General features: G+C 36.5%; 3 protein-coding genes across 3 annotated transcripts; 2 read left to right on the forward strand and 1 right to left on the reverse strand.

Annotated features, from left to right (window-relative positions):
* Window positions 1-4727: 4727 nt before the first annotated feature.
* Window positions 4728-8952, forward strand: LOC109003472 (beta-amyrin 11-oxidase-like). The gene is made up of 8 exons (XM_035686030.1): window positions 4728-4971; window positions 5185-5668; window positions 6004-6279; window positions 7019-7108; window positions 7891-7969; window positions 8089-8195; window positions 8432-8553; window positions 8653-8952. Exons 1-8 carry the CDS (start codon window positions 4742-4744, stop codon window positions 8744-8746), a joined length of 1482 nt encoding a protein of 493 aa, XP_035541923.1. The 5' UTR covers window positions 4728-4741; the 3' UTR covers window positions 8747-8952.
* A 7146-nt stretch (window positions 8953-16098) lies between these two features.
* LOC109003474 (glutathione transferase GST 23-like) lies at window positions 16099-17784 on the forward strand. Its single transcript, XM_018981616.2, has 2 exons — window positions 16099-16546; window positions 17216-17784. The coding sequence occupies exons 1-2, from the start codon at window positions 16232-16234 to the stop codon at window positions 17582-17584; spliced, it is 684 nt and encodes a 227-aa protein (XP_018837161.1). The 5' UTR covers window positions 16099-16231; the 3' UTR covers window positions 17585-17784.
* A 105-nt stretch (window positions 17785-17889) lies between these two features.
* Window positions 17890-23878, reverse strand: LOC108997738 (loganic acid O-methyltransferase-like). The gene is made up of 3 exons (XM_018974117.2): window positions 23786-23878; window positions 19370-20026; window positions 17890-18901 (listed from the first exon to the last, which is right to left on the reverse strand). Exons 1-3 carry the CDS (start codon window positions 23876-23878, stop codon window positions 18560-18562), a joined length of 1092 nt encoding a protein of 363 aa, XP_018829662.1. The 3' UTR covers window positions 17890-18559.
* Window positions 23879-24577: the final 699 nt, after the last annotated feature.

Genomic DNA, 24577 nt, shown 5'->3' on the forward strand with positions numbered 1-24577 from the left:
CATATGACTAGTGTCAATCTTGCTAGGACATGGTACAAAGATGAACCCTTTGTTTTAGCGTGCCAAGCTGAACAATGTTTCTATGTCAAAGATAAAAGGATGAAAGGTAGTTGGTATGTCATACAAAAGTTCAAGAATAGGAATGTATACGACATCCCACAAGTGCATTTAAACGAGGATCATGAGACGTCATCAAGTGACGATGAGGCATATCAAGATGAGGAAGTAGACTGTTTCCCAAGAAATGTTGACGACGCCAGTGATGGTGTGGCAAGTCCACTCCATAGGCCTGATATACAACCATTTGAGTTTGATGCATCAACATTGGTCCAATCATCTGGACAACAACAACTCGTAAGAGATTTTATTGACGACAGAGAGGTTGAGTCAGGTTTAGACAGTGGCATTGGAGAGCATTCTTGTTCTAATATGGAGGAGACGGATTCTGATGATGATATTCTGTCTGACGAGGAGTAGTCATTATAAACCACATAGGCAAGAAGCTTACTTTCCTTTTGATTAAACTGGCACCAGTACAGTTCCAGTCTAATGTAATTTTTTCACATCGTTTACTGCACTAACACATGCCTCTATCTTAGCATATAGGCAGCTACTTTCAACAACTTATTTGAAGTATATCTAAAGACACCTCATGTTAAGCTTGTGGAGTGTGGAGTCACATTTGGTTATGACTACTAGTCAACACTTAGGCCAGTTAGGAGATTGGCAAAGGCAGTTCTTGATATGTATTAACATACACTATTTGTACTCTTAATTTGACTATGATTTTGCTCTTGCTTCTTGCATGTTATGTAAAACTATTTTGGAGCCAATTCCTGCACATTTATTAGATTTATATTAGGACTTTCCTTCGTTTGTGGCAAGTGAATGTCCTTGAAGGCGCTTGATGGTCATGTATCGTTTGGTGGGTATGTGGCACAAATCGGCCGGCATTGCAACCATATCCATTTGGAAGAAAAATATATCCTTTTACACTCTTTAGATATTTAACCTCCAGAAGCTAATATTGAAACCTATTTCTCTTGTTTCTCCTTCTCTCTAACTCTCTCTCTCTCACTTGCACACACACTCATATATAGGTTGTCTTCTATGACTACTAGTATCGTAATTGGTGTATTACCCATGTATATATATATATATATATATATTTGTTGTGTCTAACATATATTATATATATATAGAGTACGCATATATGTAAACTTGGAATAATGTATATATATATGTGTGTGTGTGTGTGTGTGTGTGTGTGTGTGTATACATTTAAATTACCCAATTGGATTCTCACTCAAGAGCATGTCTGGACATAAATAATAATTGTTGTACGCCTTATTTACCATGAGCACAAGTTGGGAAATGTCAGATGCACTTTGTTGATTAATGAGGAATTCATTTGTGAGATGTGCGTGTTATTGATATGGGATGGCACCTCTCACTAAAGCAAATGGGTACTGTCAAACCAAAAGAGATGGACAATAAATATATATGTTAAGAATTGAATGAAATGCAACAAATCAATGGCACCTTACGTAATTAGTCCAATAAAAAATATTATTAAATTTCGGCTCATTTGGCTTTTACATGTTCTGATAAAGGTCTAAAGTAAAGGTTGCATCTAAAAGTACCAATTTGTGATACTGGCTTTCAATTGGTGACTATTACCCCAAACGATTTGAGCAAATTGCTTAATGATGCTTTAGTATTCAATTTTAAGGCATGACAAGGAATGGTGTTGTAGTCATATATATGACTGGGTGAGGGGTACGTAAGTATTTTATGCAGTTCAGTATATTAAAAATAACCTGAACTGGCTAGCCCAACTAGAAATAATGTAAAAAAACATATAGAGCAAATGATAGCTTAGATGGTTCTGAAAATGTACAAGGAAGCACATGGTTATATAGTTTAATGCAACAAGTCAACTTAACTCTCGGTTTCACAAGTGACTTGTCAGATTATTTTGGCCCGAGGATTAGAGACCATAAATGGGCGGGATACTAAATGGCGCCTGGGAGGGAAAAGTTGGGACTTTGGGGTAAATTTATTTCCCTTCCAATGCTTCAGAAAGATTAAAATTGGAAGTATTCACATCAAGATATTTGATGTGACAGCTGGATTGGATGTTATCTGATGGGTTGGTGAAGTCGTGAGGGTTATTTGGTTGCTCATATGGCCATAACTAGCTATCAGAGAGCATTACTGAGGAATTGCTCTTCACAACCAGCGTACTCACATGAAAGATTGCTGATCATTTCCCAGGGTTTGTTATGTTTCTAGAGCTTGGCTTCCTCGCATAAATGAGTTGGAACTATATGTGACCACATGCATAACATTTAAGCTGACATTGTTATAGGATTTTAGTGCAACCAAGGTACTGCTCTCGCTTGGTTGACTGGATTTCCAGTGGAGGAGCATTTTCCAGGTATGAGACTTTTCACAAAACCATAGAAACAAATCACTCCATAAAGGAATCATTATTCATTTCCCTTATGTATGGCTATAATTTCTTTTTTTGTAATAATATAGTTGGAGTGCTTTGTGGTTCAGATGTGTCACTCAGAGTGTTGCATTGTTTTGTGGTTCAAATGTGTCGCCCAAAGTGTTGCGTTAGTCATATGCATGCATCTGTTTAGTATATAAATGCTCATATATATATAAATATAAATATATGCTTTCATATATAAATGTTATTGTTCTTAGACTTTGACAATGAGGAAGTAGACTATGTGAATCAGTATAATAAAAGAGCATACAAATCTTTTGTCATTCTGACTTTGACACAATGCTATGGTGACACTACTGATATTATTAAGCTTATTTAATTAGTCAGTATTTGGTTGTTTTTTTACCTTCCCAAGCCAATACACTGCTTCTTGTTGTACAACCAGCTATGCATTTTTTATTGTGGATAGTTTAAGTGTTTAGTTGGAGCTGGATTGAGGTGTAAAATATGTCGTCCATCTGAAAATATGCACATATTTATATATATATATATATATGCATATATATATATATGCACTAACTGCACATCTCTGTGTTGGAACCCACATATGTAGCTTTTGTTGATTTAATGTACAACAATTTCAATATATGTACATGATAGTGACTGGTGACACATATAGACATTCTGACAAATATGCATACTTTACCTGGTTGATGATCATGTGTCCAGCTTTGTGCTCATTTCCTGAATATTATTTGCGCCACTAGTATGATTAACAGTATAAGATTTCCAGTTGGAATTAACTAAAGATATATGTTTGGTTGTAGGATAACATCAATGGCACCAACTGGACGAGCAAGAGGGTGCAGGTGAGGTGGAGGGTTCAGACGAGTTGTGCCTTGTCAATTCATAGGACGGCCACGCCCTCCAATACTTTCATCATGGACCCCAAATAATGATGGCGATGCCGGTAGTTCTGACGACTCAACGCAGCCTCCAAGTCCAATTAGGCCGCCTAAAATTCCAATTATAAATCCAATTTTGAGCAGGCCTAGGCGTGGAGGCAACAATGAAAATCTAAATGGTATGCAGCCTTGGTTTAGCCCCTACTATGAAATTAATTATGACAAGAAATATTACGCATCCAAGCATAATATTTCTTGTTCAAGCATAACTCATGCCGCTGTGTTTACATGTTCCTAATTATGGGTGCATTTCATGTGGTATCTAGAACCTGTAACAGACGATGTGGCATCACCTGCAACGGAAACCATCAAACCACCAAGACGTGGTCGTGGGCCAGCAAAATGTATTGAGTTTGATAAGCTTCAGAAGCACGGGAAAATACCTTTGAAAATTAATGATGGGCAAACAGCACCTTGCTGTGAAAATGCAGCAATGTTTACAACACGGGTCACATGGATCTTAAAGCATCATGGGGACATGAGTTACCCACGATGGACTGATGTACCCATGGTTGAGAAGGAAGAGCAAATGGACCGTGTCCGGGTAAGTCAAGAATTGGACTTGCACATTAGAAAGAAATAGTTCATGGTATTAGATTATGATGTTGATACTAATAACTTGTCACTTTTAGGCCAACTTCATATTGGACTGGGAATTGGACAATCATCGCAATACGGTGTGGAAACAATTACGAAAGCGATTCAATGCTTTCCATCATGAGCTTCACAAGAAATATTTGTCATATGATAGCCATGAAGAAGCATTGGCTAGTGCACCTGATATGGTTGGGCAGTGTGTTTGAGCGGCAACGTATAAAATGCTAAGAAAACATTATTCCCGACGATTTAGACTCTTTTTGCGGCGAAATTGCACCGCCGATAAAGGCCATATTCTTTGTAGTGTTGATTCTAACTGCGTGGTTGGCCGTAATCAATAAAGATTCTTTAGATCTAAAATAAAGATTCTTGTGATCGCTTATGAACAGTAATCAATGTGTGAACACACTGTTTACCTTGGAATCACGTCGATTATAAAATATTCATACCGTATTTCTCTCAGATATCTAGCTTCATCAATCAACCTAGAATGTGGCATTTCTTTATTATCATTAGACGACCCAAATCCCCTCCACTAGCTAGTAGCTAGCATCAAATAATTATAATAACAGTTTTTCAATTTTGTTTCTCTCACCAATAGTCAATAAAGATAATATTTATAATATAGAATGTCAATCACGAGTAGGATAAAAAGACGGGCCGCCTAGGTAACAAGGGTGGATGCATATGTGCAATAAGGAAGATCAGGAATCCAAAAATGGAGTTTATCATCTGGTCGATTCTTGCAGTTCTTCTAGGTGTTTATGTCTTTGTATTCCAATTTCTGAAGGGATTCAATGAGTGGTATTATGTTGGTAGGCTTGGGAAAACACAATACCCTCTCCCACCTGGAGATATGGGATGGCCTTTCATTGGCTCTCTCCGAGCCTTCCTCAAAGCTTTTAGATCCGGTGACCCTGAATCCTTCATGCACAACCTTTTTTCCAAGTCTCTCTCTCTCTCTCTCTCTCTCTCAAAGCTTAGTTCTAACAAGAGCTAGAACTAATTAGCCAAAGCCAACTCGTAACTTATTGGCATGCGAGCACACTAAAAAATACATCATTAATTTTTTGAACAAAATACAGGCACAAACTAAAAAAGTGATAGTTTGGCTACAAAATTAATATATTTTTTTCCTAATATATTTCGTTTTGATTACAGATATGAAAAGACTGGTATCTATAAGACCTACTTGTTTGGAAGTCCCTGTGTTATTGTTACCATCCCAGAAACATGCCGAAGAGTTCTGACAGATGACGAGACATTCAAACTTGGCTATCCTAAGGCCGTAAGGATCCTTACGGGCCGTACATCATTCCACAATCTTTCAGGGTCTGAGCACAAGCGCCTGCGGCGATTAACCACATCCCCTATCAATGGCCATGAGGAGCTGGCCGGACATATTGACATGATCGAGGGCATTGTGGCAACTGCAATTGAAGAGTGCGCTAGCATGAAGAAGCCAATTGAGCTCTTAACTGAGTGCAGGCGGATTGGTTTTCAGGTCATCACGAATATTTTCATCAGCAGCTATTGCAAAACTATTAATATATCCTCAGTAGAGAGCTTATATAATGACCTAAATATTGGAATGAAGTCTCAGGCTATTAATCTCCCTGGATTTGCATTCCATAGAGGTTTGAAGGTAAGACCATTACTTACATCAAAATCGATTTTTTATGACATGCATGACATCGTATAATATATAGGTGCATACCACGTGTATGCATATTCCCATAACAGATAATTACTTGTTTTAATAAGCAAAGTGATCTCTTTCTCTTTAATTCACCATCTTGCATCATAATGAGCTATTCTATCAAAGAAGGAAGTAATTTGAATATGCGCTACATGCAATAGCTCTATATCCTATATATATATTAGCTAGGAATTGTGTGAAGATCATTATATCCATACGAGCATGCAGATCAAATGTATTTATGAAACAAATGGGAATTCATAATGGTTTTCTCAATTCAGGCACGAAAGAAATTGATCAAGATCTTTCAGTCCATACTAGAACAAAAGAAGGCCGAAATGAAGGCCAACATGAATTCGAATCAAACAGAGGCAAAAAAAGATCTGATGGATTTACTTTTGGGAGTCAGAGATGAAGATGGTAGAGGATTGGAGGAGGAGGATATCATAGATTTAATTATCGTGTTCATGTTAGCTGGTCATGAAAGCTCTGCACATATTTCAATGTGGGCAGTCATCTATCTGTCCCAACACCCTGAGGTCTTTAGAAAAGCCAAAGTGAGTAATCACGTGTTACTATGTACTCTTTGAAATAACTTACATTTTCTTGATATCTGACTGAAGCTTTCATTTGGTTGTTTAATACGGTACACAACAATCCATTTTTTGATAGGTAATATATATATATATATATATAGAGAGAGAGAGAGAGAGAGAGAGAGAGAGATGGAATTACACATGATAAGAAATAATTAAAGTTGTCATACAATACAAGTCTTGCCTTTAAAATCGAGATTATTTTAATGAAGAGGCACAATCACATTGGTGATCAGTTTAAAAATAAGTTGTAACGTAAATATAAAAGAGTTGTAGGTATATCCTTACTCGAAGATAAGGTCATGTCAAGCATAGATTACAACACTATTCTTTAAAGCCAAAAATATGTTGCATGAAAAGCGTCTGTTAATTATATTTTACATGATGTACATGCAAGTCCACATGAGATGTTGATTAACTTAGAAGTGTGACTAGGTAGCTCGCTATAAGAAAAATAAACATTTATAATAAATTATTTACGATGAAAATGATTATTTGTGACGATAAAAAACTCATTTTAGCAGGATATATTTATTTCCGTATCAAATCATTATTAATAATAAATAAGGAATTTTAATTTCTTATAGTGAGTCTAGCTGTAGTTGATGAAGAGATAGCAAATTGCTTGGTGTTTTAGAGGATGGATCAGATCGACCATCTTAATTAATTAAACTGAATTGAGATTAATGCTTTTTTTCAGGAAGAGCAAGTGGAGATCGTGAAGAGAAGACCTTCCACACAGAAAGGCCTGAGCCTTGCGGAAATAAGACAAATGGATTATCTTTCCAAGGTAATATATATGATGGACTTAATTAGTAATTAATTATTATTATTATTATTATTATTAATAGGAGCGTGCGAGATTTTTTTAATGGACAATGTTAGGATCCACACGTACCAAATGTCCATCTCAAATATGCACACCAGTATAAATGGATTTTTTTTTCTTTTTATTTTAAGTATTTTTTAAACATTCTTAGCCATTAAAAAAATATAAATACAAATTCATTAATACTCACTTTTTTAACTATTAAAAAAAATTAAAAAAATATATACAAGTCAACACATTTAGTGTGTATATTTAATAGTCATACTATCATTTTCCTTTTATAATTAGAGCTGAAAAGATGCTTAATTGTTTAATTAAATATCAATTAAATAATTAGATTCAGCCAGCTTTCATTATTAATTGTTTGAGTGTGATTTTAATAAGACGCATGTGATATATATACACATTATTCATATCATATTCAATTACGAAATATGTATTTAATATGGCCATCATGAACATGCACATGCATGCAGTAAGCTAAATAATAATAATAATTCATTATATATTATTATTATTATTATTTCAAACATGCATGAACCTTCTGTCCAACCTATATATATATATATATATATATATAATATATCATCTAACAAGCTAGCTTAAAAAATGAACATCTATGAAGAATTATTTGTAGTGATAATTATAAATTTATTTTAAATAAAAAAAAATAGTCATTTTCCTTAGAAATAATTGACAATAAATAAATTATTTTTAATAGTTTACACTGATTCTTTGCTTAGGTAATTAATGAGACCTTGCGCAGAGCTAGCATCACAGTTTCAATTTTTAGAGAAGCGAAAGTGGATGTTAACCTCAACGGTCAGTTATTCATTATTGATTAATATTTTGAAACTCTACCATATATATGCCTGTATCTCCTCTTCAATATTGTAATTTTCCTAAGGTTTTTTTTTTTTTTTTTTCCTTTTGGTGTGAAGGTTATCTCATTCCTAAAGGATGGAAAGCTTTAGTCTGGAACAGAAGTGTTCATATGGATCCCGAACTCTATGAAAACCCAAAACAGTTTGATCCTTCAAGATGGGATGTAAGTTATATATATATATATATATATATATATATATATATATATAAGTGTGGCATGTGGTGTGTGATTTTCATGTCTTGGCAAAAATTCTACAAAAGTGATTTTACACATTGAAGAATTTCCTTTTTAGATGAATTTTTTAGTTAACTTTTTGTTGAATCAAGACTTGCCACGTAAGCGTGTAATATATGTTTTATGCATATACTAAATTTGTTATTTGCTTGACTTGTGGGCAGAATTATAAACCCAAACTAGGGAGTTTCATTCCATTCGGAGCAGGAGTTAGGGTTTGCCCTGGAAGTGCTCTGGCCAGACTTGAGATCAGCGCTTTCCTTCATTATCTTCTTCTCAACTACACGTGAGTTTTCTTGTTTTCTTTTCTCATTGCAATCTTTAACAATTTAGGAAATTAACGTGCAATTTATGCTTAATTAATTAACCATATATATTGGTGCAGGGTGGAGCTAGTTAATCCAGATTGCCCTGTGACATATGTACCAACGGCAAGGCCTACAGATCTGGGTCTTGCGAGAATCATAAAAGTCACATAATCATTTGCATTTAGCAATGATTATTGAATAAGAGCATATATCTATTTGTGATGTATTTCACCAGTTTCCATTGGATACAATCCCCTAAGTAATGTATTTGTGTATTTGTGAAGCTTATATTTATGTATTGAATAAGAGCATACTGACGCTATATGCAGTATGTTCAGCTTTTGGATGGATCTGGACTACCCATGAAAATGACTATTTACAAGGAGAATGTACTGACGCATGATATTTGAATATCTAGCTAGTATCCAATAAGTTTATTAGCAAATTGATTATAAATAATCACAGGAAAACAGAAAGATTGGAGGGAGCTCATCGTTTTCCACTTGCCGCTCACTTTGTCGTTTCCTCATGTACGTCACGCGTTTCTCACAAAGAGGAATCTTTGATCTAGCCATGCATGATGCATGGCAAAGATCAAAGCTTCTAGCGAGTGAGTAACTAAATAAAACAGATACATCTTGCAAACGACTCTGCCCTCCTTCAAAATCTAAACCAAAATAGCTAGCTATAAAGCTAATCTAACTAAAAAGGATGTTTAGGTCTCTTGGCTATAAGCCCACGACTAGAGAACAGGCTCAGCCCACAAGACTGGGAGACCCACAACCCAAAAGCCCATGGAGCCTATGCACTAACTATGTCATGTGATAATGCTGATTAGTTAGAGTGATTATCTCGTCCCTTATTAAGGAATAATTAGTAGTTATCTACGTCCTCAGTACCTCTATAAATAACACCTAAAAGTAACATATAGTTGTGATTATTACTTATATACTTATCTTGAGATCATATCTCTCTAACTTAGGCGTCGGTGCTCCTCTGGACATCCAATGCCACCCTCTCATCTGTTGTAGGTCATCCCAATAGTTGGTGGTGTGAAACACGTCATTTACACTAACGTATCATATTCTATGTTAATTTTTATTTTTACTTTTGTGAAATCTCTTTATAATTATACCAGTTCTCAAACCAAAAAGGCCATTCTCACTAGGGGTGTAACCAGTCCGGTCCGGTCCAGTTTTGGACAAAATCTAAGACCGAACCGGTATGTACCGATTTTGTATTTTTCAAAACCAATTACGCACCGGTTACCCTCCTAAACCGGTATTTCCGGTTCGGTCCGGTTTTCCGATTTTTTTAGAATGTAAATTTCACAATTTGTCATTAAAAATTTGTTTATAAAAAAAAAAAAACTTTTAGTATTAATTATGAGTATTAATATTAGTTATAATCTTTTAGTAAAAACTTTTAGTATTAATTATAAGTATAACTATAATCTATAGTCTATATTAGACTATTAGTATTATTTATAAGCTTATATATTAGTATTAACATTTAATGTAATAATTTATAAATTATAATATGAAATTATTTCACATATATGTGTGTATATATATATATATATGAAATTATAAATTAACATTTAATGTATAAATTTATAATTATACATTATATATAAAACTTATTTATATTAATATTTAATATATATTTAAAATATTTTGTATAAAACTTATATATAAAAATATTATTTTTTATTTTTTTAATCAACCGGTCCGGTCCGGATCGGTCCGGTCCAAAAAATTCCAAAACCAGAACCGGCCGGTTTTTATATTTTAAAAACCGGTTCTGGACCGGACCGGTTCAAAACCGGTAAAACCGGTCAGGTCTGGACCGATTTTCTAGTTTTTCGGTTTGAGTTTACACCCCTAACTCTCACCAAAGAGCTATAAGGGGGGAGGCCGATTCTTCCTAATATGTCTCCCCTTATCTTTTAAATCCCTCTTTTGATCTCTCTCTCATTTTCTCGTTCCGTCTCTTGTTAATGATTTTAACAATTTTTCTTTTTCATTTTTTATTTTTCTCCGCAATTGAAAAAGTTTAAGGGCGTGTTGTTTGGACAGGCAAAGAATTCCTATAATTTTCAAATTCTCAAAATTTCTCATAGATTCATTCCCAAAAATCACTCCAACATAAAACGCTTTTCAAATTTAAATTTACAACTTTTTCATCTAATTAATATCCAAACACAAAAGCCAATATAATTTTTATAAACTTCAAAACAAAACACAAAACTCGATACAACTTTTAAAAAGTCCAAAACAAAAATAATATTCAAAAAATTTTAAACTTTATAATATTTTTATTCAACTTTTATTCATTTGTGGCGCTCCAGCCCCCGCTTGTGTTTTGGCAGAAGTTGTGACACCGGTATGTTGGCCACTAGGGTCATATACCCATAACGCGTTGCGATACAAAGTGTGTGTGCACATACAATAAAATGGTATACAATTAATTTGCAGTAGAAAAATAAAAAGGGCAATTATAAAAATCTAATAGCACCAGAAAAATTAAAACAGCCCCATTCCAATAATCCATAAGCTCCAAATCTTCAACGAAAGATGAGAAGATTATTACTTTCATCGTGTGATAATAAAAGGCTGAAAATAGACTTAATAACAAATGGGGAAAAATACCACAATCTGCAATCCTCAGGCGGAGCCAAACTTCCATACCAGTAACCATCATCTGCATCAAAATCTACGGAGTGGAACTGTAGGTGATGACATCACAGTGAGATTTCTAAAAATCTCAATAAGTAGAACTAAGTCTACCATTCAAACTATATGCAGGTGAAAAAGAAAAATTATGCATACATTTCATCCAAGCAAAGGAATGATAAGTAATGCAATACAATTTATCAAATTAAACATAAACCAAAAGACCTCGTTGCTAACTCCTGCGACCAACTATCCGAACGTGTCTATCCTCTACCAATCATTGTACCAGCTGAGTCTAATCATTTTACATGACCCGAGACTTTTATTCCCTCTAGAACCATTTCAAGAATCACACACTAGACTCGAGACATTTATACTCTCTGAGTCCAATCATTTTACATGATTCAAGACATTTATATCCTCTCGTACCATTTCAAGAAGCACACACGACATCAGAGACATTTATATCCTTTGGAACCATTTCAAGAATCACACACTGGATCTAAGACATTTATACCCTTTGGAATCATTTCAAGAAGAACACATGAGATCCGAGACATTTATATCCTTTGAAACCATTTCAAGAAGCACACACTAGACCCAAGATATTTGCACCCTCTAAGTCCAATCAATTACATTTTTCGAGACATTTATACCCTCTGGAATCATTTCAAGAAACACACACTTCACCCAAGACATTTATGCCCTCTGGGTTCGATCGTTTTACATGGCCCAAGACATTTATACCCTTTGGAACAATTTCAAGGATCACACGCTAGACCCAAGACATTTATACCCCCTGAGTCCAATTATTTTATATGGTCTGAGACATTTATACCCTCTGGAACAATTTCAATGATCACACACTGGACCTGAGACATTTTTCCCCTTGGAGTCTGATGGTTTTACGTTGGTCCGAGGCATTTATACCCTCAAGAACCAATTGTGCTAGTTTGTTCATAGTCAGTTAAAGGAAATTTACCAACATTGGCTCATAGTGCAATAATAGGAGATTCCAGCAAACAAGTATAAAACAAATAACATGCCCACAATACTTATTCAACAGATAATTACATGATAACGAACAATGCACAAGGGGAAAATTCCATCAAGTATTCACAAGCTGTAACTTAGGTAAGGGAGGGAACTTCCAACACACTTTCACAAGCTGTAAACCAGTGTAAAAGTGGAAAAGTTCCAACTCCGCCTTACGACTGAACAACGATGTGAATGAGGGAAAAATTCCCTTAATGTGACTTGACATCCACAATAGTTAATATGTGAACACTTTAAACAACAGCAAAATGAATTAATAGGCAAAATTACCAAACACTTTAAACTGCACACAGCCATATCATAAACCACACAATTTATCCTAACACTTCGCACAACACAAGGCCACATCACAAACAACATAGATTTTTCCTACATTTCACGATCCCTCGGCCATTACACAGATCACAACAACAAGCAACAAGTCAATCCCAACACTTCACATGGCCATTGGCCACCACACAGATCACAACCACAATGCTACAAGTCACAATTTCACAAATCCAGCAATATATATTTCAAGATTAGTCCTAGTGCTACTTAGCTCATTGCGATGGTTGACAACGGAAAGGGGTTGATTTACATCCTGGTGAGATGAACTTGAGGTTAAGTTTCACAATGCTCTGTTGTTCCTCTCGGTGGCTGATTGTTTGCACATGGGTTGGGGGTTGCTCCACTACTGCTATATGTTGCTTCCTTCTTAACTATGGTTGGTGGCAGTCAGTGTACTTGTGGCTGAGAAAAATGTGAGATAAAGGGGCAAAGAGAAAGATGGGAAGGTTCTGTGAGTACCGTTGTGGCTAAGGAGCTGTGAGCTAGAGGGGGTAAAAAGGGAGGTAGTCGGACAGTGAGGGGAGGCTGGACTTGGCGTGGCTATTCCTAGGATGATGAGATACTGTGGAAAGACAACGGCGGCAGAACCCTAAGTGCAATATAGAGACCGAGAGAGATCTAAGGGAGGTGGAACCAAGAGATGAGAGGGAGGTGGCGATGTGGCGATGTGGACGAAGGGTCTACGGGTGGGTGAGAGTGTCGGTGCAAGGGACATGAAGGTTGAAGGGTAATGAGAGAGAGAGAGAGAGAGAGAGAGAGAGAGAGAGAGAGAGATCTAGGAGATGGAGAGCGAGATTTAGGATCAAGAGGGTTTACCGACGGACCTGGCGATGGCGGCGATGACAAGGACCTAGCAAAGGTGGCTGCTATGAAGCGTCAATGCAGAGAGAGAGAGAGAGAGAGAGAGAGGTGTGGGACGGGAAGAGGAAGAGGGGACGGCATAGAGGGAGAGAGAAGGAGAAAGAAAGAAAGAGAAAAAGAGAGGACTAGAGAGGGAGAAGTGATTGCAGGGTTTGTGAGTTTGGGGCCAGAACGACGCCGTTTTAGGGGACGGGTTGAGCTCTTCTTAAGGTTTTGGGCCGAGCTATGGGCTGGGCTTGGGTTCTTAGAACTGGGCTTCACATCCTCCCTTCTTTACAAAACTTTCGTCCTAAAATATTTGGTATGCATAACTATAACTAATCCCCAAGGACTTAAAGAGTCAATATTGTCTACCTCTATTTCCTTAGAGTCCCCCTCCATTATGACCAAAACTAGTTCTTCCATTAGCACCTCGTGTCTAAAATCCCAAGGAAGGCCATGTTATCCAAAATCTCTGGATTCACAAAGGCATATCCTATAACATCCATTGATCCTGGTGATGTCTCTAATGCACTCACTTGGTCACCTGCCATTTCCTTCTAAACCCAATCATTAATAACCAAAAATTTGCATTGCAACATGATCATCCTACCATAAACTATATGGTCTCAAATTTACATTCCTATGTGATCTCAAGTCACAACTAATTCATCAAAGATCATCACGAAAATTGACTCTCATTACTATGTATCATGCTTCCAATGCGTCACTCTGATAACTTCACCAAAATGCCTAGAGTGAAGACCTCTTAAGAATATCACCCTCAAGTCTAAACCAACTCAATACTTACTGAGAAAACTCTTACCACACTTGGATAGGATGATAGACTTGTCTCCCAAAACCATGAATTACTCGTCTTTCTAGATTGTCTCTTGAATCCTTAGTCAAAATCAATACTCCTTGAAAAACTATATATGTGATCGATGACAATATACTAGCTAGTGCCAATCAACATAAACACATCACACTACATACAACAAATATCCTCATATCAATTGGTATGCCTTTTACACTAAAAGGAGTGTCTAAAAGAGTCTACCTAAGACATCTTTTCCATCATTTTTTTCTTCGAATGATCTTAGAAACTCATACATATTCAATCATAGGAACTTTAAAATATAGATAAATAAGGCTTTGGTTTGAATGTTTAGATCAAATACTTGTCAAATCCGAGTTCAAACGTACATGATCATCTACATTGGTTTTGTTTGAACATTTCGTCCGATGTTAAAAGATAAAAGCTTGTAAGGTCGGTGTTTCTAATAAAGTAAGTTTGTTATAAAAATAATAATAATAAAATTTGAACAGAATATATATACAAACTATGCTTGAGCCGTTAGGCTATGTTCTTTTACATCTCTAATTTTCTTTTTTCTTTTTTATTTTGATACATCTCTCATCTCAGTACGTTTTTTCAAGCAACGAAACGACGTCACTAAAATAATCAATTACAAAGGGAACCCAGTTTGCAATTGCTACCTAATTGTTTTAGGTGACCAGGCTCTATTCTAGCCTTCTTTCTCACTCATTTATTAATTAATTGACTATGCCTTCTTTTTTACCTGAAAATTATAAATTTTGAAAGAATTAATCAAACACAAATTAATTGAAAATGACTATATATGCTTTTTCTTCAACTACCCTACCCTGGCTGCGCCTTCCCCTGGCCCCTCATCCCCATCTACGTTTCAAAGAAAAGCTGCTCAGGAAAAATAAAATAAAATAAAATAAAATATTAAGACAAAATAAAAAATAAAAGATTAAGGAAAATTAAAGTTTTGTCGCAATTTAAAAGATATAATACAGGGCTTTGGGAATTGCAAGACTAGTCAGCATTGTGGTCGATTCTTTAATGCTGCTACACATCATTTGGACAGACATGCATGGACTAATTCACATATGCAGTTATGGTGGCATTTTGTTCCCACTTTTATTGAACATATCATTGATTTGAGGTTTTTAATACCTCTTTGTAATGAAGTTCAAACTTTCTGTCAAAAAATATATATATATATATATAAATTCTATTAAAAATTATTTCAAGAAACTTTAAGGGAATATGTATGGGATCACAAGTTAATGAATTATTTTATTTTTAAGTCGGTATACAAATTGTAATATTTGATTTATAAGATTTAAATTTTAAATCTATCTTCCAAATCAAATCATATCACATAAGTAATATCACATCGTTTAGTTGTGTTTGGGTAGTAGAGTATTCTCAAGTATTTTATGAATAATAATGAAAAAATATAATAAAATATTAAATAGTAATAAAAAGTATGTAAAAAATATAATAAAATAATAAATAATAACGAAATATTATGAGAATACCAATACTAAATACCTTAAAATAAGAGTAATCTAGCTAAGCCAAATCCCTCCCTCGCCCGTCCTCTTCTTTCTCTCTTCCCTTTTCTTATTTTAGTGATCTTCTTCTTTCTTTTATACTTAATAAAAAATATAAAGATAGGGACAATTCCCATATCGTCGATTTCTAATTACTTTCTTTGAACAATACAAAGTCAAAGTTCGTATCCGTGTTTTGAACGAGAATTACCTGTCAAAGGTGTTTGCAGGGGCCCCTCCACCCAGAAGAAAACTCCAATTATATGAAGCCGGCAGCACCTGCACTACACAATATAAAACAACATAATTCGTGTATCTGAATAGAAATTAAGCTTATAGTTTCAATATTCTGTATGTTTTTTGCTAAGTTCTGCCATTAGAATTAATGGGGGATAAGGTGAAGCTGATTGCCACTCCTGAAAGCCTTCCCTGCTGCAGGGTTGAATGGGCTTTGAAGCTTAAAGGAGTGGATTATGAGTACATAGAAGAAGATTTGAGAAACAAGAGTCCCTTGCTACTCGACTCCAACCCAATTCATAAGAAGGTCCCGGTGCTGTTGCACGCCGGCAAGCCGATCGTCGAGTCACTCGTCATCCTCGAATATATTGAGGAGACATGGAAGGACAAGTACCCATTGCTTAGTGAGGATCCACATGAGAGGGCCATGGCTAGGTTTTGGGCTAAATTTGGCGATGAGAAGGTACGTGAAAAGGGTGTCTCAACCAATTAATTATCATTATTGATATTCTATTTTGTTTACCATATTTTAGTTTTTTGGGTCTCGAGTCCTTGATCACAATTAAGGTAAGATTAATAGTCTCACGTTGATTAGATAGGCTTATATAATTGCTTTGGGCTTTATAAACAAGTCTAGATCTCCTTATAAAGTTCCAAACTTGCAAGTGGAATTCAATATATTTTGTTATTATTTTTACATGGGATGGCAGCCAAATTCGATCTTGGGATAGACGAGCTAAGGGGGGCAATTAGATTAATTTGCTTGTTGCAGTAGTCTCATCATCTCAGTTAAAATTATAATAATATCCTTATCAGAATGGTATTTTTTTTTATTTAATGAAGGGTTTGCACATATAATTTTTAAATGAAGACTGCAAATAGAATTTCTCATCAAATAATCTGTGAATAATAATAATAATAAAGTAGTGAATAATTTATAAATAGTAATAAAGTAGTCTCCACTTACCAAACATAACCATGTGTGTAGAAACATGCAAGTGGTGGCCGTTTCTAGAGGTAAACCACGTAGAAATATTAAAGAAAAGTTGAAATTTTTGGCCCAGTATATTACGTGTAAGCAGACAATTAGCTCCTGATCATGACCATTCTCTTTCGCTTTCCTTGAACCCAGTGTGTTGTTGGAGCATTTGGGGCAGCTTGGCTGACTGAAGGAGAGGAAAAGAACAAGGCCATAGAGTCTGCACAAGAATCACTGGCGTTTCTTGAGAAGCAGATTCAGGGGAAGAAGTACTTTGAGGGAGAACAGATAGGATTTCTGGATCTAGCAGTGGGTTGGATTCCTCATTGGCTTAAGGCTCTGGAAGAAGTGGGAGAAATGAAGATACTCGATGCTGGAAGGTTTCCATTACTCCATGAATGGGGTCAGAACTTCTTGGAAATTCCACTGATCAAAGAATCCATTCCTCCCAGAGAAAAGGTTGTCGACTATTTTAATGTTGGTATAAGCTACATGCGTTCCTTAGCAGCCAATACACCATGAAATTCATGTTGATATTGGCCATGGTTTGATGGCAATGTTAGATGGTCATGTTGCAGCTTATTTGTATTGTTCCCAAGTATTAAAAAAGCGAAAAAAAACAGAGATTTGATAGCTTTTTAATTGAAGGTCACTTTGTTGAGTAATGGATATAAGAACCTGTTATGAATTAAACATATGCGAATCTGCGATTACTTGTTTCATTGTGCAAGGACTCGATATACCATTAACCCAAAAGCTTGATCAAGTAGTAATTGTGTTTCTTTTTTTCTGGCAGTATGCTGTCGACCCACTTGCTTGTCGAATAGTGTGTCCAAAAGTTTGTAAGGTTTATCAATTACTTTTAGCCCAGATTCTATCAAATAAGTTAATGATTGTCCTCAAAACCTAGTGGCACCAAATAAGAATGCAACGCACCGTGATATAGTGATAGATCAGATCATGGAGGCGGAGATCTTTTTCTTCCTCACAAATGGTGGTAGAGATCATGGAGGCAGAGACATTTTCAAAACAAGTCATTTTCATCACCATCGACACGGCGGATTTTGCAAGTTTCGGAGGGGGAGTTGAAGATCGAGATCGGACTCCAACTTAATCGAAGTCGAGTCGAAAAAGTTGAATCCGACTCCAACTAAGTACAGAGGCTAGTGTCAAGGGTGATCATGAACATGGCAAATTCACAATGGAGAAGCTCATGTGATTGAAGCGAGTTGGTGAAGATGTCACCGTGGATGACCGTAGAGATTGAAATATTCAACAAATTCAGAGAATGTAAAATTCCCAACAAACAGTACATGCCACGAGATACTTGCTCATCTCTATTGCAACAAACTGGTGTGAATGAAGAATGAATTCAGGGTGAAGATTAGCACTACTCAATAGAGAGAGAGATTCTAATCAGTGCACCAGACATACGTTATACGGTATTATTGGCTTTCAATGTTCATACTGGAGTCCTTTTTCATAAACCTTCAAGTTCTAGTGTTTTGCTTTGCGTTTCAAAAGAGCAAAGAAATTAATGGATCTCCCTGACTTGGTGAGGGGGAACTCTTGTTCAAGTTTCTTTCTAAATGATTCAAATAGCTCGTCTAAGATCACATCCCCAAAATGCTCCTTGATCAGTCCATCCAATGCAGCTCGAAAGTGAGATGCCAATATTTGGCTTTTAGGGAGGTTGCTAGTTTCTGTAACACGAGCCAACATATCAATTCTCTCTACACTAAATTCCCCATTTCGATTCACAGCTACAACCAGCTCTTGAGGAGACATGGAATAAGTTGGTACATTGAAGGAGTCCACTTTTTCCTCACTAATTATCCCCTGAACCAAATAAAATAGCAAATGCAGAGATGTAAGAACAAACCATGTTTTGTGCAATCCAAATGCATAACAACAACCATTCATCTTTATATAATTCAAATTTTTTTTTTTTAAAGAGACGAGGTCACATGTTCAAGAGTGACCCCGGCCCACATTTATTCGAAATATAATTCGATGTTATGCTATTATTATTGTCAACTCAAAATGGTAATAAAAAAATTAGCACTTTCCTTAAACTGAGGAGAAAGGATGTAGTGGGATGATTCCTAATAGATATCTTTAGGTCTCTAGTTGGAATCCGAATAGGTCGGATTGAAAGAGGGTATCCATATAATTCTATCAATCAAGAGGATTATCATTCCTTCCTCTGAGGGGATTAATTAATTAAGATAAGGAAACAGAAGAATTCGATCATAATCAAAAGAGGCATGAATGATAAGAACTAAAGGCAAGCTTTTCATTTCCTACCTTTCTTGCCATGTCCATGAGGCAAGACCCCAAGAGATCATATAGGATATTCACATGAGTTTGAGAATGTAGGGCATCATTAGGGCGGCCACGAACGATAAGGGCAATCAACCCTCCACACACAACCTCTTGAGCCCTTGCATGCAGAAAGCAATCCATATCTTCAGCATATTGAGCTTCATAGGCCTTCACAACTTCATCTTCTGTATTAGAGATGTGGATTCTCCCTTTATTCCAAGCTGGGGAGCTTTTGTCAACGATCAATTTCGGGACTCTTGAAAGCCAATGGATGGCATAAGAGGAATGAACAAAGTGCAGAGAGTCATTGGGAAACAAGCGACAGTAAAAAGACCCTGCCACACCCGCAGCATAATATTGCCTGTCTGGTGGGGCAGATGTGAAGAGTGTATTGAAATCATTGGAGGCGTGATCATTGAAGAAAACTTGAAATTCAAGCAGTTGAGGATCGAATCCTTCACACTGAGGCTTACACTTCACTGCCTCAATTATGTTTTGAACTGCAAAAAATGTATTAGGCCCAACAGAGCAACCTAAGTCTGCAATCCGAAACGTGTTTGATAGAACTATGTTCTTGAGATCAAGTTTGTCTGCAATTTCATCAGTGATTAGCTTTTTCGCAGTATCAATGACTCCTCTCTGAAATATAGAAAATCTTTTCCAATGTTATCATTTGAATAATCTTTTTTCTTGTCAACATCACACTACAAAACTACACAAACCAAATAGCATAACCATTGCTACTAATGGAAATTAGTATTCTATCTTTTTAATGAAACATGTGAGGATATGCCAGCTGATCATCTAAAGTACAACTTGAAGAATTAAACGTGTTGGGAGGAAAGTATATACAAAAGAATCTCCTAGAATTAGGGGTCAGTTATGTCACATATGGCAACCATAGATTGAGGCAAAATATCCTCAACACCCCCCCACCCTCCGCCCTGAGGAAGCTGGGCATCGGATTGGAATGGACCTGAAACTTGGATCGAAAAAATTCAAAAAGAGATCGAGGAACACTTTTTGTGAGGATGTCAATAACCTGTAGGTGAGAGGGCACACTGCGTGTGAAGTTTGCCAGTGACAACAAGTTCCCAAAAAAATGATAGTCTAATTCAACAAGTTGGCCCGCTTGTGAGAAACTAGGTTGGAGCTCAAAAAACTTTCACTTTGTTGTTGCATAAGAGAAGAGGCCGTTGTGGAATGGGAACCTGGAGGTCACGAAGGAGATGCGTAAGCCAAAGAAGTTTGGCTACATTGTGCGCAAGAGTACGATACTCAAATTCACAGCTGGAACGAGATACAATAGGTTGTTTCTTAGTACTCCAAGAAACCAAATTGTTGCCACGATAAATATAGTAGACAGAGGTAGAACGACGAGTGTCGGGACAGCCTGCCCAGTCAGCATCAAAGTAAGCAACAAGAGCACCATGAGTAGTAGATGGGCAAAATGGAATTCCAAATGGAGGGTACCCTTGACATAGTGAAGAATATGCTTAACAGCAAGAAAATAATCTTCAGTTGGAGCATGCAGAAATTGGTTGACAGAATTGATAGTCTGAATAATGTCGGAGCACGTGATGGTCAAGTATTGGAGTGTGCCAACGAGAGACCTGTAAAGAGTGGGATCTAAAAATAGAGGTCCATCAGCAGACAAGTGCTGGGAAACAACCATGGGAGTATGGACAGGTTAGCAATCAAGTAACTGAGCTCGAGTAAGAATATCACGTGCATATTTCAAATATCCCGTGCATATTTCAACTGACTGATAAAAAGACCATCTGCAATTGGTGAAGCTTCAAGGACAAGAAAGTAACTGAGAGGACCCAATCCTTAGTGACGAACTCAGAATTGAGCTTACAAGTAAAGTTGTTAAGAAGAGATACGTTGTTGCTAGTAACAATAATGTCATCAACATAAATAAGCAAATAGATAATGCCAGACTGCTTATGAAAGACAAATAGAGAAGTGTCAGCACGGCTGCAAGAGAAACCAAGCTGAATGAGAAAAGAACTGAAGCGTTGAAACCAGGGACGAGAAGCTTGCTTGAGACCATAGAGATTTTTCTTCAACTGACAAACATGATTAGGGAAGTGAGGATCAACTGAGCATAGGATGATGGTGTGCAGGGGAATGGTGAGTGGAAAAAAAGGGCCAAGACGATCTCAGTCACATGGCGGTGTTTTCATTTAGCGCAACCATTTTGGGTAGGTGTATATGGATAGAAAAGTTGATGGTGAATGTAGGAGGTACGAAGATGAGCTTTGAAGCAATTGCTAGTAAATTCAGCCCTACCATCACTTTGAAAAATATTGATACGAGTAGAATATTGATTTTCCACGAATTTTTGAAATTGAGTGAAAACATCATAAAAGTCAAATTTAAATTTCAAATGATAAAACTAAGTGAACTGTGAATAATCATTAATGAAGAGAACATAATAGGTGAGTCCCAAATTTGATTTGATGGGAGAAGGGCCCCATATGTCGCAATGAATAAGATCTAACACATGAGATAACCTATGTTCGTTACGTGAATAAGGCAAACGATGATTTTTGGAAGTTGACATGTACTACACAATGCTGAAAAGGGCAATAAAAATGTAAGATAAAAATGTCTTTTTTTATTCAAATAAGAAATAACATAATGATTCATATGTCCAAGACGAGTATGCCATAAATCATATGAAGCATGTAGAGATTTATTCTTAAGGATAGAAATAAAAGCGGAGTTGCCACGCTCTAGCACATATAAGCCTCTATCTCTCTTATCAGTTGCCACCACCCTTCCTGTTTGACGATTCTGAATAGTGAGAATGTTATTAGTAAATGTAACGGATAAAGGAAAATCATACGTTAATTTACTAATTGAAAGAAGATTTTTGATGAGGTGATGAACAATCAAGACATCTAATAAATTAATATTTGGGGTAAGAGAGAGGATACCAATATGTGTAATGGGTAGGGAGGCACCATTCCCCACAATTATTGAGTCCTTACACATATATTGACTATACTGGTCCAAAATGGATGGGTCAGTGGACATATGGGCCGAAGCCCCAGTATCCAAAAACCAATCATAGGCCTCAGGTTCACTTAGAGAGCATGAACCAGTGAAGGCCTCAGCAAGATGAGCACTGGACTCACTGTGTGCATACTGCTGGTTGCACCGATTGGCAAAGTGACCATCTATTTGACAGATTTGGCAGCGATGAGGGCGGTGCCCTTGACCAGAGTGGGAGCGGCCTCTGTTTGAAAATGTGCAGCCATGGCCATTGGTTCAGCCATGCGAGTCGCAAGAGAAGTTCCTCTGGTTCGATCGCTCGGGATCGCGATTTGTGGTGGTGAACACTGCAACAAGAGAAGCAGAAGTCTCAATGGACTTCTGAAAAATCTCAAAGCTCTCAGCTTTGGAGACCAAATCAGAAAAATAGGGGAGAGGCGTAAGGGCCATTTGCTAGGTGGAAAAGCTCGAGAAATTGGAGCCGAGGCCGCAGAGGAACCAATGCACCTTATCAATGTCGTCAACAGGCCGACCAATCGCATGGAGTTGGTCACAAAGGGCCTTGAAGACTCGGGCATAGGCAACAACAGAACGGGTGTCATGCTTCATCAACTGGAGATCATCTTTGAGGCAGAGTTCGTGGGCCTTCGAACAGTGGTTGAAGGTGTTCTCCAAGGCAAGCTAGACCTCACGTGCGGTGGAGAGGCCAACAACCTCAGCCATGGCCTCCTCAGTGAGAGAGGAAAGCAGTAGGCTGAGGAGGCGTTGGTCAGCAGCTTTCCAAGCCAAATGTTTTTCGTTTGGCGTGTGAGAGTCAGCAGGTTCAAACTGAGGTGGTGGCACAATGGTTCCATCAACATAGTCCAATAATTCTTTGCTCTCAAGAAGGGGAAGGAGTTGGTTCTTCCATAGGAGATAGTTGTTGGAAGAAAGCTTGATGGTGAACATGTGAATCAAGGTGTTGAAATGGAGAAGGGTGGGGGAGGATTCGATAGCCATCAGGAGGGAGGATGAAGGGATCGAACAAGGGATGCTAATCCAGTTCGGCTCGTGATATCATGAGAGAGTTTGATGAAAACCACCACACTTGTAAAGTGGTGAGTATTTTCCGTTTATATTGAATTACAAATTGCATGAAATAATTATATATCAATTGGAGGACAAATAAATGGAAAGTATATATAAAAGAATCTTCTAAAATTAGGGGTCAGTTATTTTTCATATGGCAAGCCTTAGATTAAGGCAAAGTATCCTCAATAGGTTTATGTGCTTGGTATTGAATATGAATATGAATATTTTCAGAGCAACAATAGTTTCAGTAGTTCTATGTCTACCATGCACGAAGAGGACCATAATCAGATGTCGATCCGTACGTGATCATGTTGAAAAGATTACCTGGTAGTAGGAGTTGTTGGCATAGCTATGAACACCATCTCCACCTTTCATTGGGTATGCTTCAGAAGTTTTGCTTATATGCTCTGCTGCCATAATCTCTCTCTCTCTCTCTCTCTCTCTCTCTCTCTCATTGTAGTGTAGGCATGCATACATGTAGATTCAAAAGACGTTATTTTTTAAGTTATATAAATAATGAGATCAACAACAAAGAAATAAATATATAATGAGGGTGATACATTTATTTAAATCGGCAAATGGGGCCCTTTCATTGAAATGGAAAGGTCCTTTTCATTGCTACCAAGATATACGCGACATAGTGAGACTTTTTGGCAAGAGTGCTGCTAGGGTGCCGGCCACCTATGCAAAATTTATTTTTTTAATTTTTTTTATTTATATTTTTTAAATATTTTTAAAAAAATAAAAAAAAATTAATATACTAATAATCACTTACTTAATAAGTAAGTAAAAAAAATTAAAAAAAAATACATAAACGATCAAAATGAGATGGCAAAATGGAGGGATATAGTAACATTATTGTTTTGGCAAACGATGACTCTCTCTTGAATTTTTTTTTCTTTCTGTTCAAGTAACCGTTGTAAATTTTTTTAGGGAAAATGCTACTTATAAGTCCCGTCAATGTTACAACTCAAAGTTACTGTTCGAGAATTTTAATCTTTTTTTTACTTAGTGCTTAAGGAATTGACTACTAATGAAATTGTATATTTTTTTAATAGTTAAGGATATTAAAAAATATTTAAAAATTAATAATTGAAAAAGAACAACAAATTTGTA

Source organism: Juglans regia, chromosome 15 (assembly GCF_001411555.2).
Source record: "Juglans regia cultivar Chandler chromosome 15, Walnut 2.0, whole genome shotgun sequence".
Lineage (NCBI taxonomy): Eukaryota > Viridiplantae > Streptophyta > Magnoliopsida > Fagales > Juglandaceae > Juglans > Juglans regia.

What these genes read in the sequence shown, in the direction of transcription:
- LOC109003472 (XM_035686030.1), top strand. Translation starts at nt 4,742, where the DNA reads ATGGAGTTTATCATCTGGTCGATTCTTGCAGTTCTTCTAGGTGTTTAT. An exon ending in ATGCACAACCTTTTTTCCAA is followed by an intron (nt 4,972 to 5,184) that starts GTCTCTCTCTCT and finishes TTTTGATTACAG; the next exon opens with ATATGAAAAGACTGGTATCT. An exon ending in TTGATCCTTCAAGATGGGAT is followed by an intron (nt 8,196 to 8,431) that starts GTAAGTTATATA and finishes ACTTGTGGGCAG; the next exon opens with AATTATAAACCCAAACTAGG.
- LOC109003474 (XM_018981616.2), top strand. Translation starts at nt 16,232, where the DNA reads ATGGGGGATAAGGTGAAGCTGATTGCCACTCCTGAAAGCCTTCCCTGC. An exon ending in CTAAATTTGGCGATGAGAAG is followed by an intron (nt 16,547 to 17,215) that starts GTACGTGAAAAG and finishes CCTTGAACCCAG; the next exon opens with TGTGTTGTTGGAGCATTTGG.
- LOC108997738 (XM_018974117.2), bottom strand. Translation starts at nt 23,878, where the DNA reads ATGGCAGCAGAGCATATAAGCAAAACTTCTGAAGCATACCCAATGAAA. An exon ending in CCAACAACTCCTACTACCAG is followed by an intron (nt 20,027 to 23,785) that starts GTAATCTTTTCA and finishes TCTATATTTCAG; the next exon opens with AGAGGAGTCATTGATACTGC. An exon ending in TCATGGACATGGCAAGAAAG is followed by an intron (nt 18,902 to 19,369) that starts GTAGGAAATGAA and finishes TATTTGGTTCAG; the next exon opens with GGGATAATTAGTGAGGAAAA.